The following is a 17,722-nucleotide window of genomic DNA, read 5'->3' on the forward strand; positions in this document are numbered from 1 at the left end:
TAAACATTTGTAGACCCTGCAGACTCTGAAATGGTCCTGGGAGGGTAGGGGGGATTTTTGAGCAGATTTGTCTTGTAATGTTTTGTTTGTTTTGTATTGTATTGAGTGTACTGTATCTGTTGTATGTTCTTGGTCCCCCTTGAAAACGAGATGTTGCATCTCAAGGGGCTTTCCATGAATAAAAAATTTCACAAATATTGTGTGAGAGAATAATAAAACTGCACTTTATTGAAGAATCACTGGACGCTTTTTCTAGTCGGACAGCAGGTGGCGCGCGCGGACTGCAGCACTCTCCAGCGTCATGAATATTAATAAGGACACGCATACTTGCGTCATGGGACGCAAAAAAATAATATTCATGAGCCCGTAGCAGGATTGGCTCACAGTCGCGGTCACGTGGATGCCGCATAGCTTCTATTCTATAGAAACCGCGCGAGATATTAATTTAGATGTCATTCGTGTGACACACTTCGATCACACACCGACAAAACCAGAACATACGTGAAGAAAACATATAAATATATGAGTTCTGTGTGTTTTAGGAGGGGCGTGTCCTCGGAAGTGGGCGTGTCTGTCTCTTCCGCAGCAGAGCTCCATCACAGTGAACGAAGGTGAGAATATAAACACGCTAATATTTTCATATTTCAGCCGATCAGAGCGTCATAATCTCATTTAAACGGGCAGATGATGTGTCGGAGGGTTGACTGATGTAAACACGTGATGATCCGCGGACCCGATCACGCGCGTTCTCGTGTGTTTGTCTCCCCGCAGGATGGAGCAGGTCCTCGGCCGCACGAGCGTGCCCCCGGGCCCGGTTCTGCAGGTGTGCTTCCCCAGCGCGCGCGCGTCCGTTCTGGAGAACCTCAACCGGCAGCGCGAGGAGGGTCAGCTGTGCGACCTGTCCATACAGGTGCAGGGTCACGTGTTCCGCGCGCACAGGTGTGTGCTGGCCGCTTCCTCGCCCTACTTCCATGACCAGGTGAGTAACTGACGTCATTTCGTTTGCATATTAATGACGGATTGATTTTTAACTTTGATTGACATCTCGCGACCTGGCCAGCAAACCTTCTCACACGGTTAATAGTTTGTTTGTCCTGAAATGTTTCAGTTGGACGTTTGTCCAAATGTAACGTTCCCTTAACGTTTGAAGAATGATACAATGTAACGTTCTCTTAACGTTTGAAGAATGACACAATGTAACGTTCTCTTAACGTTTGAAGAATGACACAATGTAACGTTCTCTTAACGTTTGAAGAATGACACAATGTAACGTTCCCTTAACGTTTGAAGAATGACACAATGTAACGTTCCCTTAACGTTTGAAGAATGACACAATGTAACGTTCTCTTAACGTTTGAAGAATGACACAATGTAACGTTCTCTTAACGTTTGAAGAATGACACAATGTAACGTTCTCTTAACGTTTGAAGAATGACACAATGTAACGTTCCATTAACGTTTGAAGAATGACACAATGTAACGTTCTCTTAACGTTTGAAGAATGACACAATGTAACGTTCCATTAACGTTTGAAGAATGACACAATGTAACGTTCTCTTAACGTTTGAAGAATGACACAATGTAACGTTCTCTTAACGTTTGAAGAATGACACAATGTAACGTTCTCTTAACGTTTGAAGAATGACACAATGTAACGTTCCCTTAACGTTTGAAGAATGACACAATGTAACGTTCTCTTAACGTTTGAAGAATGACACAATGTAACGTTCCATTAACGTTTGAAGAATGACACAATGTAACGTTCTCTTAACGTTTGAAGAATGACACAATGTAACGTTCTCTTAACGTTTGAAGAATGACACAATGTAACGTTCTCTTAACGTTTGAAGAATGACACAATGTAACGTTCCCTTAACGTTTGAAGAATGATACAATGTAACGTTCCCTTAACGTTTGAAGAATGATACAATGTAACGTTCTCTTAACGTTTGAAGAATGATACAATGTAACGTTCCCTTAACGTTTGAAGAATGATACAATGTAACGTTCTCTTAACGTTTGAAGAATGACACAATGTAACGTTCTCTTAACGTTTGAAGAATGATACAATGTAACGTTCCCTTAATGTTTTTCAAAAAATTAATTAAGCAGTCAGAAATGACTATATGGGAACATTAGCGAAGCGTTCATATATTTGGATGGAGACTCTGGCCCGTCACACACTCCGGTCTCGACGCAGTTCTCATGTTCACGTCTCAGCTCCTCGTTTAAATATCAAATGCACTAGCGCATCTGTTCCCCCATCAGTGTGTGTGTGTGTGTGTGTGTGTGTGTGTGTGTGTGTGTGTGTGTGTGTGTGTGTGTATGCATCAGAGTGTCAGAGTAGCTCAACATTTTATATTGACAACTGTTTAACCATAAAAACAATAAAAAAATATCAAGTAATGCAAACTACTTGACATTTTTTATGAAATGTCTTCATTTTGACCTGAAAATATGACATTATGCAAATCACAGCTGAATTTGACGTGGCAAGAAACATTTAGCATTTTTACATATCAGGCAGCGAAAATAACAGTGAATGTGTGTGTGTGTGTGTGTGTGTGTGTGTGTGTATATATATATATTAATTGCAAATAGTTAACTTCATAACTACACTAGAACTGAAGCTTTTACTCTCTTCATTTCTCAAAATCTCTTTTAATCCTTTAATGATTGAAGTGCTTTAATACACACACACACACACTTTAGTCTAACACATGGTTACGGACTGCAAAATGTTCGTCTAACTCAGTATTTTTCTCTCGTCTCCAGTCCAAATATCTAACAATTCTTAAATCAAGATGCATTTACTAGATCAGTAAAACAACATGAGATATTATTTCTTGTTTTGTTGAAAATAAAATCTAAATGAAGAGAGTTTTTGCTTAAAACAGGCAAAATGATCTGCCAATGGGGTGAGAAAAATAATCTGATTTCTGTTTGGGACGGAAACAAGACACAAGATTTCAATCAGAAATCAGATTATTTTTCTCACCCCATTGGCAGATCATTTTGCCTGTTTTAAGCAAAAACTCTCTTCATTTAGATTTTATTTTCAACAAAACAAGAAAAAATATCTTCTGTCGTTTTACTGATCTAGTAAATGCATCTTGATTTACATTTATGCATTTATCAGACGCTTTTATCCAAAGCGACTTACATTGCATTCAAGGTACACATTTTACATTTTTGTCAATTCAATTTAAGACTTATATTTAGACTGGAAACAAGACAAAATGACTGAGTATAGAGCATTTTGCGGTGCAGACCGTAACTTTTGAGCATATAGAACTGCCTTAAGTGTTACAACCAGTTGAGTGCATATTTAATTAGCATATCATTTGCATATGTAAACATGACAGAAAACTATAGAAGTATAGTGTTCAGTTAAAGCGTTAGTTCACCCAGAAATGTAAACTCTTGTGATTAATTCCTCCTGTGGTTGGCCAGCCGTCAGACCTCCGCTCATCTTCACACACAGATGAAGATATTAGTGTTGAAATCCGATGGCTCAGAAAGGCCTTCATTGACACCAATGTCATTTCCTCTCTCAAGACCCATAAAGGCACTAAAGACGTCGTTACAAAGCCCATCTCACTACAGCGGCTCTACAATCATTGATGAAGAGGCCAGAATAGAGTTAGTGCGGGAAAACACTAAATAACGACTGATATAGTGATGGCCGATTTCAGAACAAAGCTTTGAACCGTTATGAATCAGTGAATCGATTCATGATTCGAACCGTTATGAGTCAGTGAATCGATTCATGATTCGAACCGTTATGAGTCAGTGAATCGATTCATGATTCGGATCTCCAATGTCTCATGATTTCAGCAGTTTGACTCGCGATCCGAATCATGAATCGATTCACTGACTCATAACGGTTCGAAGCTTTGTTCTGAAATCGGCCATCACTATATAAGTCATTATTTCGTTTTTTTGCCCACAAAACTATTCTCATAGCGTCATAAAATGATTGTAGAGCCGCTGTAGTGAGATGGGCAAGTAATTAATGACAATTAATTTCATTTCTGGGTGAACTTACCCATTAAGGGTTAAAGAGACTTAGTTTGAGCTCACGGTGGCGTTGGTTCTGCTGTGTGCAGGACACAAAGTTATTCAACTAAATATACAAATAATATTAATGAATTATGTCTTATTTAATTCTATAAACTCTAACACTGATCTGCCAACATTGTCTCTCTCTGATAAATTAAAATAAGCTGATAACATCACTGTTTACTCCAGAGCGACTGTACAGCCAAATCTAATTCTGCTGCAGTATTGTCCTGTTTAACACTGAAGCTGCTCTGACACAATCGCCGCTGGAGAAGAGCGATAGAAATAAAGATGATTGATTGATTGATTGCAGGTTCTGCTGAAGAACGTCACCACGGTTTCGCTTCCCTCGGTCATGGACCCGCTGGCCTTCGAAAGCGTCCTAAACTCCGCCTACACGGGCCAGCTCAGCATCGTACGCGATGACATCATCAACTACGTCACGGTGGCCAGCTTTCTGCAGATGTGGCATATCGTGGACAAATGCACGGATATCCTGAAGAGGTCGCGACCCCTCGCTCAGGTCAGCCCGGGGGGGGCGACCTCTTCGAGCCATCAGTCGCCTAGCAGCTCCGATTGTTGCTTCGCCGATCCGGAGGACGCGGCGGGCGAACCGGAGAAGCGTCCGCAGGCCGCACTTCCGCCTCTGGCCACATGGAGGCGCCCTCAGCAAAACCGGTGGAGTCGCAGCCTGGCGTTCCCGCTCCGCTCGGAGCCCGAATGCACCGTCCCACCGTTGCCGTCCATCGAAACGGACTTCGCCGCAAGACACCGAATCCGCGTCCGACTTCGAGGAGCGAAAGACGACGAAAGAAGGGTGGAGGCGGATGAAGGCGTGGGGGAGGAGGAGGATGGAGCGAGGGTGAAGAGTGAGGAGGCCGGTGAGTGGAGCTTCTTCATAACTGCGGTTTAGCTCCATCATTTGACATTGTTTGCTCTTGTCTTCTCTCAGGAGATGGCGAACCGGATGGACGTCTCAGAGAGAGCGAGAGTGGTGCGGCGGACGCCCTATGGCAAAGCGTCGCCGAATGGCCGCTGTGTGTCCCGTCGATGGACGAAGACGAGGAGGACGAAACATCCTACGATGAAATCGATAAGACGACGGGGCAGATCTCACAGCGCCCCCTACAGTCGTCCTCCCCATGCTCTCCTCTCTCTGCCACGCCCAAAGTCCACCTGTGTCACTGCGGAAAAGCGTACACGCTGAAAAGCATGCGCGACCGCCACGTGAAGATGCAACACCTCAACTTGCGTCCTTTCGCCTGCCCCGTCTGTGCCAAGACCTTCAAGATGAAGCACCACCTGACCAAACACGTGAAGACGCACGGAGGCTTGCGGCCGTACGAATGCGCGTTCTGCGGGAAGAAGATCGTCTGGAGAGACAGTTTCCTCAAGCATCAGGCTCGCTGCCAGATTATGTCGGCCGCGTCCATCGATAACACGGACACGGCCGGACGGGTGAAGGAGGAGCAGGAGGATTACTCGCTACAGGAGGAGGAAATGCCCTCCCAGGCTTCTTAAAGGGATAGTTCACCCCGTCAAGGGCGGCTCAGGCTCATTGATTCACAAAGGGGGGCACAATGAGTTTGAGGCGTTGACTTGTCCTCCAAATTAACCCTTCTTAAAGGGATAGTTCACCCCGTCATTTACTCGACGTTTGTCTTCAGAACTCAAATTTCTGTCACTCCGTTGTCCGTCAGTTCACCCAAAACATTCATAACCCCATATATGATCTTCTGAAGAGATTTCAATGTTCAATGTTGTCATTTTTTAAAGAAATGTAAACAATAAATAGCGTTTTGTGGCTCTTTAATGTGTGGTGTTGGGTCGCTGTAGTTAAAGCTGCATCTCTTCCTTCTAGTTCATTTATATAGCATCAGAAACTTCAGAAGGAATGTCGTTTCAACCGCGGAAAGACGTCAGCACACACCGTTATTCAAGTTCAAGCCCAGCGACGTTAATCTCTCTCAGAAATGGTCTGAACCTTCACGAGGGGGGCACAACAATGAGTTTGAGGCGTTGATTTGGCCTCCAAATTCACCCTTCTTAAAGGGATAGTTCACTCGATCATTTACTCGCTTCATGACGACTTTCGTTGATCTTCACGTGTGTGGTGAACTGGCGACAGGGTCATGGGTGGCTCAGGCTCATTGATTCACGAGGGGGCACAACAATGATTTTGAGGCGTTGACTTGTTTTCCAAATTCACCTTTCTTAAAGGGGCACTATGCAACTTTTCGTCCACTGGAGGGCGCCTATTCTAAACAAAGGCGTATTTTGATGACGCCAGGTGTGAGCGCAGTATTTTGGGACGTGGTCTTCACCTCACAGCCGGTGGAAAATAGGACTCGGGCAGAAATCACGTTCATGGATGCGGTTATTAACGTTAGCAGAGCAGGACCGAGTGTTGTGGGGCTGAGCACGGCCGCTGGAGCGATTGTTATACAAACACACGACTCGCAAGTACCGGGACTTTTATTATGACGGGACGGGACACAGTCGCCGGGCGCCCGCACTTCCGCTTTTTCCGGTCAGGTAAAGCAGCTGTTTTTATCATATCGGATACATTTAAGGGGCCAAGGGCTTCGGCTGTCCGTCCGCTCTCTTCCCTGAACTGAAGTAGTGGGCTGGACTTTCCACACGGTTGACCTCAGGTTCAGTACGCCCACAAGCCGCGCGGGTTATTCGTGTATTGCAGGTTGGCTGGTGGTTATGTTGCCCGCATACCGCCTCCCCTGGCCGAGACTGGTATTACGGCACCTGTCGGGCCGGGGCTAGTAATGCTACTGCTCATTAAGGTTGCAGTCTTCTCATTCTTTTGATGCGTGTAGGTCATTTTTTGGATATTTTTACCTCAATTTTTACATATGGCACCTTTAAAGGTATAGAACACCCCTCATGATGACTTTCGTTCATATTCAGAACACAAACGATCGTTGAATGAGATTTCCGCCTCTCCGTTGTCCGTCAGTTCACCCAAAACATTATTAAACTCATTTTGACCGCGGAAAGACGTCAGCACACACCGTTTATGTTCTCCAGGATAGTTCACTCGATCATTTACTCGCCTCACGGTGACTTTCGTTCATCTTGACGTGTGTGGGGAACGGGCGACAGGGTCATGGGCGGCTCAGGCTCATTGATTCACGACGGGGCACATCAACCATACAGTAGCCTAATATTCCTGCAAATGCTAATCAAGCTCTCACTGATCTGGACTGAATAACGTTAATATGGATGTTAGATTGACACAGTGTTATTGTACATTTGCTTACTTTATTACATTTCTGTACGTGGAAAGCACTGATTGTGTATTTATTTGTGCTTATGCTTGATATGTGAGTATTTATTCTGTTTATCTTTCATGGTGTTTTAACTTCACATTAGTTAGGCTAGTAGTTTCATCAGCGCAATAGAGACTGATGTCGTCACTCCATATGTAAATCATATTTATGGCGTTATTTTAGGCCCTGTGTATAAACACGAGGATATCTTTTGGGAGAACAGACTTCAACGGACAGACAGAAATATGAACAATATCTTTGTGTTGGGAAGAAAGAACAACGCTTCTGCTTATTTATTCTGGATTCATGAACAAAAGTGGAGAGAATCGTGTTCCTGACAAAGAGTTTCTGATGATGTAGCACTGCTGAGTGATTAATATAGCTGTAGTTTGGTGTGCTTAACCTGTTCACACACACACACACACACACACACACACACACACACACACACACACACACACACACACTAGAGTGTACATAATAATAATAATGCAGTGTGGTTTTTATATTGTCAATAAAGGCATTTTATTAAAATAAGTTGCAGTGAATCTTTCATTCATAATCCGGTAACACTTTACAATAAAGGCTGTTAGCAATGTTCCGTTATTGATTAATCTTAGCGTTCGTTAATAAACACACGTTCATGTTAGCTCAGGTCCAATAAATAATATTTCTGATTAGTAAATGCTGAAATTAAGATTAATACATGTTGTCATAATTGCAAAGTGTCACCTGTAATTCATCTGAACAGCTAATAACCCAAAACAATATGAATTCAAAGTTAAAACAACAACACAATGGACATATTTCTGAGCTTGTTTGTACTTTTCGCTTCGATAGTTCTGTGGCACGACAAATTAATTTATAAAAGTACAAATATTCCATGTCGTCTCACAAAAATAATTAGCAAAATACTGTAAAATAGCTAAACAGACAGCTGTGCGATACATATATACATGAATATTTATTAGAATGCATAGTGTCCAATAATCATAATAAGTATGAGTAACATTTCTGAGGCGTGGATTATTATATTACCCAGAAGTCAGTTGATCATTAAACGACTAAATCCAGAGGTGTGTCGTTTACACGCTACAGGACCTGATGGAGGCCAGGCTGCACTACGCAGGCAGAGAGGATCATGGGAATCCCTCATTAACACACGTCTGAGAATCGCTGATGTACGGTTATAGTTTTTGTTAATATTAAAGTTAGATTGTTATTTTATTTTAGTTGAAGTTTGACTAATTCTGCCGGCAAAACCCGACAAGAACTATGGCTGTATAGTTAAGTGTTAGTGCGTTTAGTTTGAGTTACTTTAGTATGAAAACGTGTTTCCGCCACAGAATTAAACCATTTAAAAAACAGATGTGACATTTTTCCCCTTGCAATTTCTATCACTTCTGACTTTTTTCTCGCAATCATGCTTTTTTTCTCGTAATTCTGACTTTTTCTTGCAATTAAGATTTTTGTCACACAAGTTTCTCACAATTACAAATTCACACAATTGCAACTTTTTTCTCATAATTCTGCCTTTTCTCGCAATTGTGACTTTTCTTGCAATTCTGGTCTTTTTCATGCAATTCCAATTTTTTAATGCAAATTGCAACTTTCCTCACAATTGTGACTTTTCACGTACTATAGCCTTTTTTCCTCGCAATTACAATTTTCTCACAATACACCTTTAATCTTGCAATTCTGCCTTTTTTCTCGCAATCATGATTTTTTCACGCACTTCTGTCTTTTTTCATCGTAATTTTGTGTCACATTTTTCCTTGCAATTGTGACTTTTAAATTGTCAGAAAAGTTGCGATTATTTTTTATTCCGTGGCGGAAACAAGCTTCCATACTTTAGTACATCAAGTAACTTTAATGTAAACTGAGAAATGTAAAATAAACGCTTTGTATGGTTGTAGTTTTAGTTAAACGTTTAGCTTCAGTATATTGAAATGAATAAATTAATGGGTTGTTACGTTCATTTTTAACTCCTCCCATGACGACTGACGTCTCCGGGATCATCATCAGATCTGACATCACCGCCGAATGGCCCAATGAGCTTCAGTTACGTGTCAGATGCATGATGGGAGTGTGTCTGAGTTTATGAACTCTTGTGCTAGGGACGTTCCAGTTCAAGTCAGGAGTCCAGGATAAACGCCAGGTCAATAACACAACGCTTCCGCTTTACGATGTCGCAGATTATGATGAAGTTTAAGAGAGAGAACACTTTCCTTACTCGCCCGCTTCAAACTGAACAAATAATTAACTTCATTCTTCCACAGAAAAACATGCTGCTAAAATCTAGAAAAAACAAACCATAAAACGGGTAAAAGAGTAAAGCCTGTTTACATCAAGAACGATAACTATATCAGCGTATGATAATAATCTGCTTAAATCGTTTGTCGCGACGGATTCCGATGGGCTGCCGGCGTTATTATCGTTCATCGGCGACGGATTCCGATGGGCTGCCGGCGTTATTATCGTTCATCAGCGATGGATTCCGATCAGCTGCCGGCGTTATTATCGTTCATCGGCGACGGATTCCGATCGGCTGCCGGCGTTATTATCGTTCATCGGCGACGGATTCCGATCGGCTGCCGGCGTTATTATCGTTCATCGCGATGGATTCCGATCGGCTGCCGGCGTTATTATCGTTCATCGGCGACGGATTCCGATCGGCTGCCGGCGTTATTATCGTTCATCGCGATGGATTCCGATCGGCTGCCGGCGTTATTATCGTTCATCAGCGATGGATTCCGATCGGCTGCCGGCGTTATTATCGTTCATCAGCGATAGATTCCGATCGGCTGCCGGCGTTATTATCGTTCATCGCGACGGATTCCGATCAGCTGCCGGCATTATTATCGTTCATCAGCGATGGATTCCGATCAGCTGCCGGCATTATTATCGTTCATCAGCGATGGATTCCGATCAGCTGCCGGCATTATTATCGTTCATCGGCGACGGATTCCGATCGGCTGCCGGCGTTATTATCGTTCATCGCGATGGATTCCGATCGGCTGCCGGCGTTATTATCGTTCATCAGCGATGGATTCCGATCGGCTGCCGGCGTTATTATCGTTCATCAGCGATGGATTCCGATCGGCTGCCGGCGTTATTATCGTTCATCAGCGATGGATTCCGATCGGCTGCCGGCGTTATTATCGTTCATCAGCGATGGATTCCGATCGGCTGCCGGCGTTATTATCGTTCATCGCGACGGATTCCGATCGGCTGCCGGCGTTATTATCGTTCATCGGCGACGGATTCCGATCGGCTGCCGGCGTTATTACCGTTCATCAGCGACGGATTCCGATCGGCTGCCGGCGTTATTATCGTTCATCAGCGATGGATTCCGATCGGCTGCCGGCGTTATTATCGTTCATCGCGACGGATTCCGATCGGCTGCCGGCGTTATTATCGTTCATCGCGACGGATTCCGATCGGCTGCCGGCGTTATTATCGTTCATCGCGACGGATTTCGATCGGCTGCAGGCGTTATTATCGTTCATCGCGACGGATTTCGATCGGCTGCCGGCGTTATTATCGTTCATCGCGACGGATTTCGATCGGCTGCAGGCGTTATTATCGTTCATCGCGACGGATTTCGATCGGCTGCAGGCGTTATTATCGTTCATCGCGACGGATTTCGATCGGCTGCAGGCGTTATTATCGTTAATCGGCGACGGATTCCGATCGGCTGCCAGCGTTATTATCGTTCATCGCGACGGATTTCGATTGGCTGCAGGCGTTATTATCGTTCATCGGCGACGGATTCCGATCAGCTGCAGGCGTTATTATCGTTCATCGCGACGGATTTCGATTGGCTGCAGGCGTTATTATCGTTCATCGCGACGGATTTCGATTGGCTGCTGGCATTTTTTTATCGTTCAATGTGATGGATTCAAACGATATTCGTTATGGTTATAGTTGCGCTGACTTCCATATTCTCATAGTGATTATTAAAGCTTTATAGTTATCGTTCTCTGGAGTAAAATAGTGTTATGTAACAAATAGATAAATAAACTAAACTCATGCTCATTTTAACAACTATTCTTCATCTTTAGATTAAACTTTTAACTACATATTTAGATTTCTACTATTTCTACTTGTATTTTACGATCTTTTTTCATTTTTTTCGACGACGTCATTTACCATTTGATCTTTCGCTTGATTTTCTTCAGACAAAACAAAAGCAATGTTGTCATGCCGATATAAAAGTGCTTCAGTCTGAGTTTGGATGATTCTTCTTCGTCTTCTTCTTCTTGTCGTCGTCATCATCATCGCTGAGGAAGAGCAGAGGAAACATTCCCAGAATGCACCCGATGGCGACGCCGATGGCTTTGCCCTGAACACACAGACAGACAGGAGTGTGAGGTAGCGGCGGGTCTACAGAAGCGGCTCATACACACGCGTGTGCGGCTCACCATGTGTGACGTGACTCTGGTCTGCCACATGTCCACCTGTTTGGGCGTTAAATCAGGAATCTGCATCCCAAAGCGCGCAGCTAGAGCCTCCACGTAACCTGCTAAACTATACACACACACACAACATCGTCACAAACACACACACCGCTCGTTCAAACACAAATCTAGTTCACACATACACACACAACGTCACAAACACACAGCGTCACAAACACACACAACTAGTTCACACACACACACACACACACACTAGCTAACATGAGGAGAGTCTTTACCCGAGTCCAGCCAGATCCGACACCAGATTCCCCAGAGCCGCCGCTGAAAGAACATTCACAGAGAATCAGAGCAGCCGCTTCATCAGGAATCACAGTGTGTGTGTGTGTGTGTGTGAGAGTGTCAAACAGACAGACAGACGAATAGACAGACAGTCAGACGAATAGACACACAGACAGACAGATTAATAGACAGTCAGACGAATAGACAGACAGTCAGACAAATAGAAAGTCAGACGAATAGACAGACAGACAGTCAGACGAATAGACAGACAGACAGACAGACAGTCAAATAGAAAGTCAGACGAATAGACAGACAGACAGTCAGACGAATAGACAGTCAGACAAATTCACAGAGACAGACAATCAGACGAATAGACAGACAGTCAGATGAATAGACAGTCAGACAAATTCACAGAGACAGACAATCAGACGAATAGACAGACAGACAGTCAGACGAATAGACAGACAGACAGTCAGACAAATAGACAGTCAGACGAATAGACAAAGTCAGACGAATATACAGACAAATAGACAGACAGTCAGACAAATAGACAGTCAGACGAATAGACAGACAGTCAGACGAATATACAGACGAATAGACAGACAGTCAGACGAATAGACAGACAGTCAGACGAATATACAGACGAATAGACAGACAGTCAGACGAATAGACAGACAGACAGTCAGATGAATAGACAGACAGACAGTCAGATGAATAGACAGACAGACAGTCAGACGAATAGACAGACAGACAGTCAGATGAATAGACAGACAGACAGTCAGACGAATAGACAGACAGTCAGACGAATATACAGACGAATAGACAGACAGTCAGACGAATAGACAGACAGACAGTCAGATGAATAGACAGTCAGACGAATACAGAGAGACAGACGAATAGACAGATAGACAGACAGACAGACGAATAGACAGACAGTCAGACGAATAGACAGACAAATAGACAGTCAGATGATTAGACAGACAGTCAGACGAATAGACAGACAGTCAGACGAATAGACAGACAGACAGTCAGACGAATAGACAGACAGACAGTCAGACGAATAGACAGACAGACAGTCAGACGAATAGACAGACAAATAGACAGTCAGACGAATAGACAGACAGACAGACGAATATACAGACGAATAGACAGACAGTCAGACGAATATACAGACGAATAGACAGACAGTCAGACGAATAGACAAACAGTCAGACGAATATACAGACGAATAGACAGACAGTCAGACGAATAGACAGACAGACAGTCAGATGAATAGACAGACAGACGGTCAGACGAATACAGAGACAGAGAGACAGACAGTCAGACGAATAGACAGACAGTCAGACGAATATACAGACAGACGAATAGACAGACAGACAGACAGACGAATAGACAGTCAGACCGACAGACGAATAGACAGTCAGACGAATAGACAGACAAATAGACAGTCAGATGATTAGACAGACAGTCAGACGAATAGACAGACAGACAGACAGACAAACAGACAGTCAGACGAATAGACAGTCAGAGGAATAGACAGACAGACAGACAGTCAGATGAATAGACAGACAGACAAATAGACAGACAGACAAATAGACAGACAGTCAGACGAATAGACAGTCAGACGAATAGACAGTCAGACGAATAGACAGTCAGACGAATAGACAGACAGACAGACAGTCAGATGAATAGACAGACAGACAAATAGACAGACAGACAGTCAGACGAAAAGACAGTCAGACGAATAGACAGTCAGACGAATAGACAGTCAGACGAATAGACAGTCAGACGAATAGACAGACAGACAGTCAGATGAATAGACAGACAGACAGTCAGATGAATAGACAGACAGACAGTCAGATGAATAGATATACAGACAGAGAGTCAGACGAATAGACAGACAGACGAATAGACAGACAGACGAATAGACAGACAGTCAGACGAATAGACAGACAGTCAGACAGACGAATAGACAGACAGTCAGACGAATAGACAGACAGACGAATAGACAGACAGTCAGACGAATAGACAGACAGTCAGACGAATAGACAGACAGACAGACGAATAGACAGACAGACAGACGAATAGACAGACAGACAGAGACAGACGAATAGGCAGACAGTCAAACGAATAGACAGACAGTCAGACGAATAGACAGACAGTCAGACGAATAGACAGACAGTCAGACGAATAGACAGACAGTCAGGCGAATAGACAGACAGTCAGGCGAATAGACAGACAGTCAGGCGAATAGACAGACAGTCAGGCGAATAGACAGACAGTCAAACGAATAGACAGACAGTCAGATGAATAGACAGACAGTCAGGCGAATAGACAGACAGACAGGCGAATAGACAGACAGTCAGATGAATAGACAGACAGACGAATAGACACAGTCAAACGAATAGACAGACAGTCAGACGAATAGACAGACAGTCAGACGAATAGACAGACAGTCAGGCGAATAGACAGACAGTCAGATGAATAGACAGACAGTCAGGCGAATAGACAGACAGACAGGCGAATAGACAGACAGTCAGATGAATAGACAGACAGACGAATAGACACAGTCAAACGAATAGACAGACAGTCAGACGAATAGACAGACAGTCAGACGAATAGACAGACAGTCAGGCGAATAGACAGACAGTCAAACGAATAGACAGACAGTCAGATGAATAGACAGACAGTCAGGCGAATAGACAGACAGACAGGCGAATAGACAGACAGTCAGATGAATAGACAGACAGTCAGATGAATAGACAGACAGTCAGGCGAATAGACAGACAGACGAATAGACAGACAGACGGACAGACAGTGTGAGTGAGTGTGTGTGAGTATATAGCTACCTGCCATTGTTGATATTCCAAGCGTTATTCCGATGGACATTTCGATCTGAGTGCCCTTAAAAAGCAACACAACACGTCAGAGACAAACACCAAACAGCTTTAAATAAAACAAGAGCACAAGTGTTTACATGTTTGTTGTCATGTCCTCATAGATCATTGTTTCATGATCAAAAATCCAACACGTTTATCTCCTCTGAAGTGTGTGTGTGTGTGTGTGGGGTCAGGACTCACGGCGGCGATCATGATGGCGTTGTCCAGGAAGCCGAAGCCGACGAAGGGAATGGCGTTGTGCAGCAGAACTAGAGAGAGGAAGAGCACACACACATGAGACACACACACACACACTAGAAGCTGGAGATCTGATGGGTCTGAACTCACTGTATCTGAGCTGAGCCGACGTCAGCGGAGACGATTCTGATGAGTCTGAAACACACACACACACACACACACACACACACACACACACACAGGATCGTTTATGAGTGTAAAACTTCATGTCATGTTCCATCTACAAAAACTCAAACTATAAGTGGTTTAATTTGTTAGCAGAACAAAATAATTTAAGGCTTAATCAATATTTAATTATAAAATGCTGTGTTTGATTTATTCCCTGTCTGTCACTGATCTGAGACCAGCACATCTTCCTGAGGAAATAAAACCATCTTTATTTGTGTTCTTATCGTTTTGATGAAGTCTCGATAAATGATTTCACTGATATTTCAAATTTCTCACATCGCCCACCAATAATCATTTGACATAATCGAGCAGTCCTAAAACACACACACACACACACACACACACACACACACACACAGTAAACTCTCTCAGTCACACACACAGTACACTCTCTCTCACACTTTCACAGTACATAAACTCTCTCTCGCACACACACAGTCTCTCTCTCTCTCTCTCTCTCTCTCTCTCTCTCTCTCTCTCTCTCTCTCTGTCACACACACAGATGTGCGAGATGATGTGGGCTTGAACGGTGTTGACAGTGAACACAACCCCTGGGCTAGTAAACCGGTTTGAGTGAGAAGAACCGGATCAGAATCACAGAGTCAGTGGAAACCGTGAGAGCGGAGTAATCACTATGATCTGTAAAAGATGAGCGGACTGTCTGTCACAGATACATGAGGTAAAGTGAGTCATGTAAGGTGAAAGGGTTTGGTCCCCCAGCCTGGTTAAACTGGTTTTAGCTGGGAGACAGTCAAACCACCTCACATTTACACACACCGCCGGAGAATACCGCGGTATGATCGCGGTTCCGTTACCTTCAGCCTTGGACTCGAAGTTCTGCAGCTCCTTCAGTAAGCAGGTCCGGGTCGCCGGGCTCAGGCCGTACACGAACTCCCGCGCCTGGTTCGGTAAGTCCAGCTGCTCCGGTTTGACTTTGCGCCGGTGTGTTCCGAGCAAACATCGGTGTAGGTGACCCGGACCGGACACGCGACGGGTCACGAGCGCGCGCACTAAAGCCAGCCGGATCATCACAGCACAAACACACGCGTTAGATCCAGACACGCCCTATAAAACATGAACGAGCGTCTGTACACGGCCGCTTATGATCATATCATAAACATTTAAGCAGCTGAGCGAAACAAGCGCATGTCATTCTGTCACACTGTACAAAAATAACCCGAGCCTAGTGTGCGCGCGCAGCTTTACCTCACGCAGCCGACACGTCCTAATAACCCGTTTCCATCCTCCGTTCTCTGTTCTATCGCGCGATTCGGACGGAATTAATGCTAAGCTGTTATTGTATCTTCATGATTCATCATTGTGTGATCAATGACTGTTAAAAAAGGCGTGAGACTTTCCACACGCTCTGCTCTGACGCGATCGCGGTGCATGATGGGAAGTGTAGTCCTGCACGGCAGACGCGCCATGGGAATTGTAGTTAAAGCCGCTCGGCGCGAGAGTGGATATAATTATGCATTTGGGACATTATGGAACTTAAGATTCATGTTTCCCGTTTGTCAGTCTCCGCGACAGAAGTATATAGTAATAAAAATTATGCTTTGGTAAAGAACATACAGAAAGAACACTGTTGCCGGAACTACTTGTCTGTGTTTATGACGAGTCACGCAGGGGCTGTGCTCCTCCGCCGCGGCTGGGATAAAATAGTCCCTATATAAACACTGATTATAGGCGTGGCGCAGTGATTCATACTGTACTCGCTTACTGTACACATGCAGTGTATCTTTAATCACGACATATGACACTATAAATGATATTTTTTGCCATAGTTATAACACAAGAAAATAAAATTATGACATACTAAGTCATAATTAGGGGATAACTAGTCGTATTGAATAATAATTGACATAAAAAAGTTGAAACGGACATAGTCATATCGTGGCATACCAAGTCATAACTTTCACTTTTTGTCATAATTATGACATTTAAAAAGTTGAAATTATGACATTGTAATTACAAGATAAAGTAAAAATGATGTACTTAATTATAATTTACATTAAAAAATGTCAAAAAATTGAAGTGTGGAAATTAAATTTTTCAAAATGAAGATAAAAAGTTATTGTGACACACTGAATCAAAATTATTAGTAATAATTATGAGATTAAAAAATGTAAATTGAGATAAAAAGTTCATGACATACAAATAAATTACAATTATGACAAATTATAATAAAAAATATAATCAACTTCCACTTTTTGTCAAAATTATGACATTAAAAAGAGTTATGACATAGTAAGTCATTATTATATTAATTTTTAAATAATCTAATTATGAGAAGACAAAAATCTTTCTAGCATAATTTCTTCTTGGTATGTAATAAATATTAATTTTTACACACGCACACGCACACGCA

General features: G+C 43.2%; 2 protein-coding genes across 3 annotated transcripts; one reads left to right on the plus strand and one right to left on the minus strand.

The window, feature by feature from the left end:
* Positions 1-447: 447 nt before the first annotated feature.
* On the plus strand, positions 448-10,038 carry zbtb22a (zinc finger and BTB domain containing 22a). Its single transcript, XM_067424843.1, has 4 exons — positions 448-611; positions 772-979; positions 4,376-4,943; positions 5,015-10,038. The coding sequence occupies exons 1-4, from the start codon at positions 523-525 to the stop codon at positions 5,581-5,583; spliced, it is 1,434 nt and encodes a 477-aa protein (XP_067280944.1). The 5' UTR covers positions 448-522; the 3' UTR covers positions 5,584-10,038.
* Positions 10,039-11,106: 1,068 nt separating this feature from the next.
* Positions 11,107-16,746, minus strand: tmem65 (transmembrane protein 65). Of its 2 annotated transcripts, XM_067424862.1 has the most exons (8): positions 16,558-16,746; positions 16,167-16,416; positions 15,274-15,318; positions 15,127-15,194; positions 14,896-14,950; positions 12,046-12,088; positions 11,771-11,876; positions 11,107-11,691 (listed from the first exon to the last, which is right to left on the minus strand). In XM_067424862.1, exons 2-8 carry the CDS (start codon positions 16,378-16,380, stop codon positions 11,569-11,571), a joined length of 654 nt encoding a protein of 217 aa, XP_067280963.1. In that variant the 5' UTR covers positions 16,381-16,416; positions 16,558-16,746; the 3' UTR covers positions 11,107-11,568. The 2 variants fall into 2 exon arrangements, with proteins under 2 accessions (XP_067280963.1, XP_067280962.1); XM_067424861.1 differs by having other exon boundaries at positions 11,108-11,691; positions 16,167-16,746.
* Between the last annotated feature and the right edge of the window lie 976 nt (positions 16,747-17,722).

This window comes from Pseudorasbora parva, chromosome 19 (assembly GCF_024679245.1).
Source record: "Pseudorasbora parva isolate DD20220531a chromosome 19, ASM2467924v1, whole genome shotgun sequence".
NCBI classification, from domain to species: domain Eukaryota; kingdom Metazoa; phylum Chordata; class Actinopteri; order Cypriniformes; family Gobionidae; genus Pseudorasbora; species Pseudorasbora parva.

Excerpts from the sequence above, each read along its gene's own strand:
- tmem65 (XM_067424862.1), bottom strand. The coding sequence starts at position 16,380 with ATGATCCGGCTGGCTTTAGTGCGCGCGCTCGTGACCCGTCGCGTGTCC. Across the intron at positions 15,195-15,273 it reads GTCGGCTCAGCTCAGATACA|TTCTGCTGCACAACGCCATT; the intron begins GTGAGTTCAGAC and ends TCCTCTCTCTAG. Across the intron at positions 11,877-12,045 it reads TCGGATCTGGCTGGACTCGG|TTTAGCAGGTTACGTGGAGG; the intron begins GTAAAGACTCTC and ends GTGTGTGTATAG.
- zbtb22a (XM_067424843.1), top strand. The coding sequence starts at position 523 with ATGAGTTCTGTGTGTTTTAGGAGGGGCGTGTCCTCGGAAGTGGGCGTG. Across the intron at positions 612-771 it reads CTCCATCACAGTGAACGAAG|GATGGAGCAGGTCCTCGGCC; the intron begins GTGAGAATATAA and ends GTCTCCCCGCAG. Across the intron at positions 980-4,375 it reads CGCCCTACTTCCATGACCAG|GTTCTGCTGAAGAACGTCAC; the intron begins GTGAGTAACTGA and ends GATTGATTGCAG.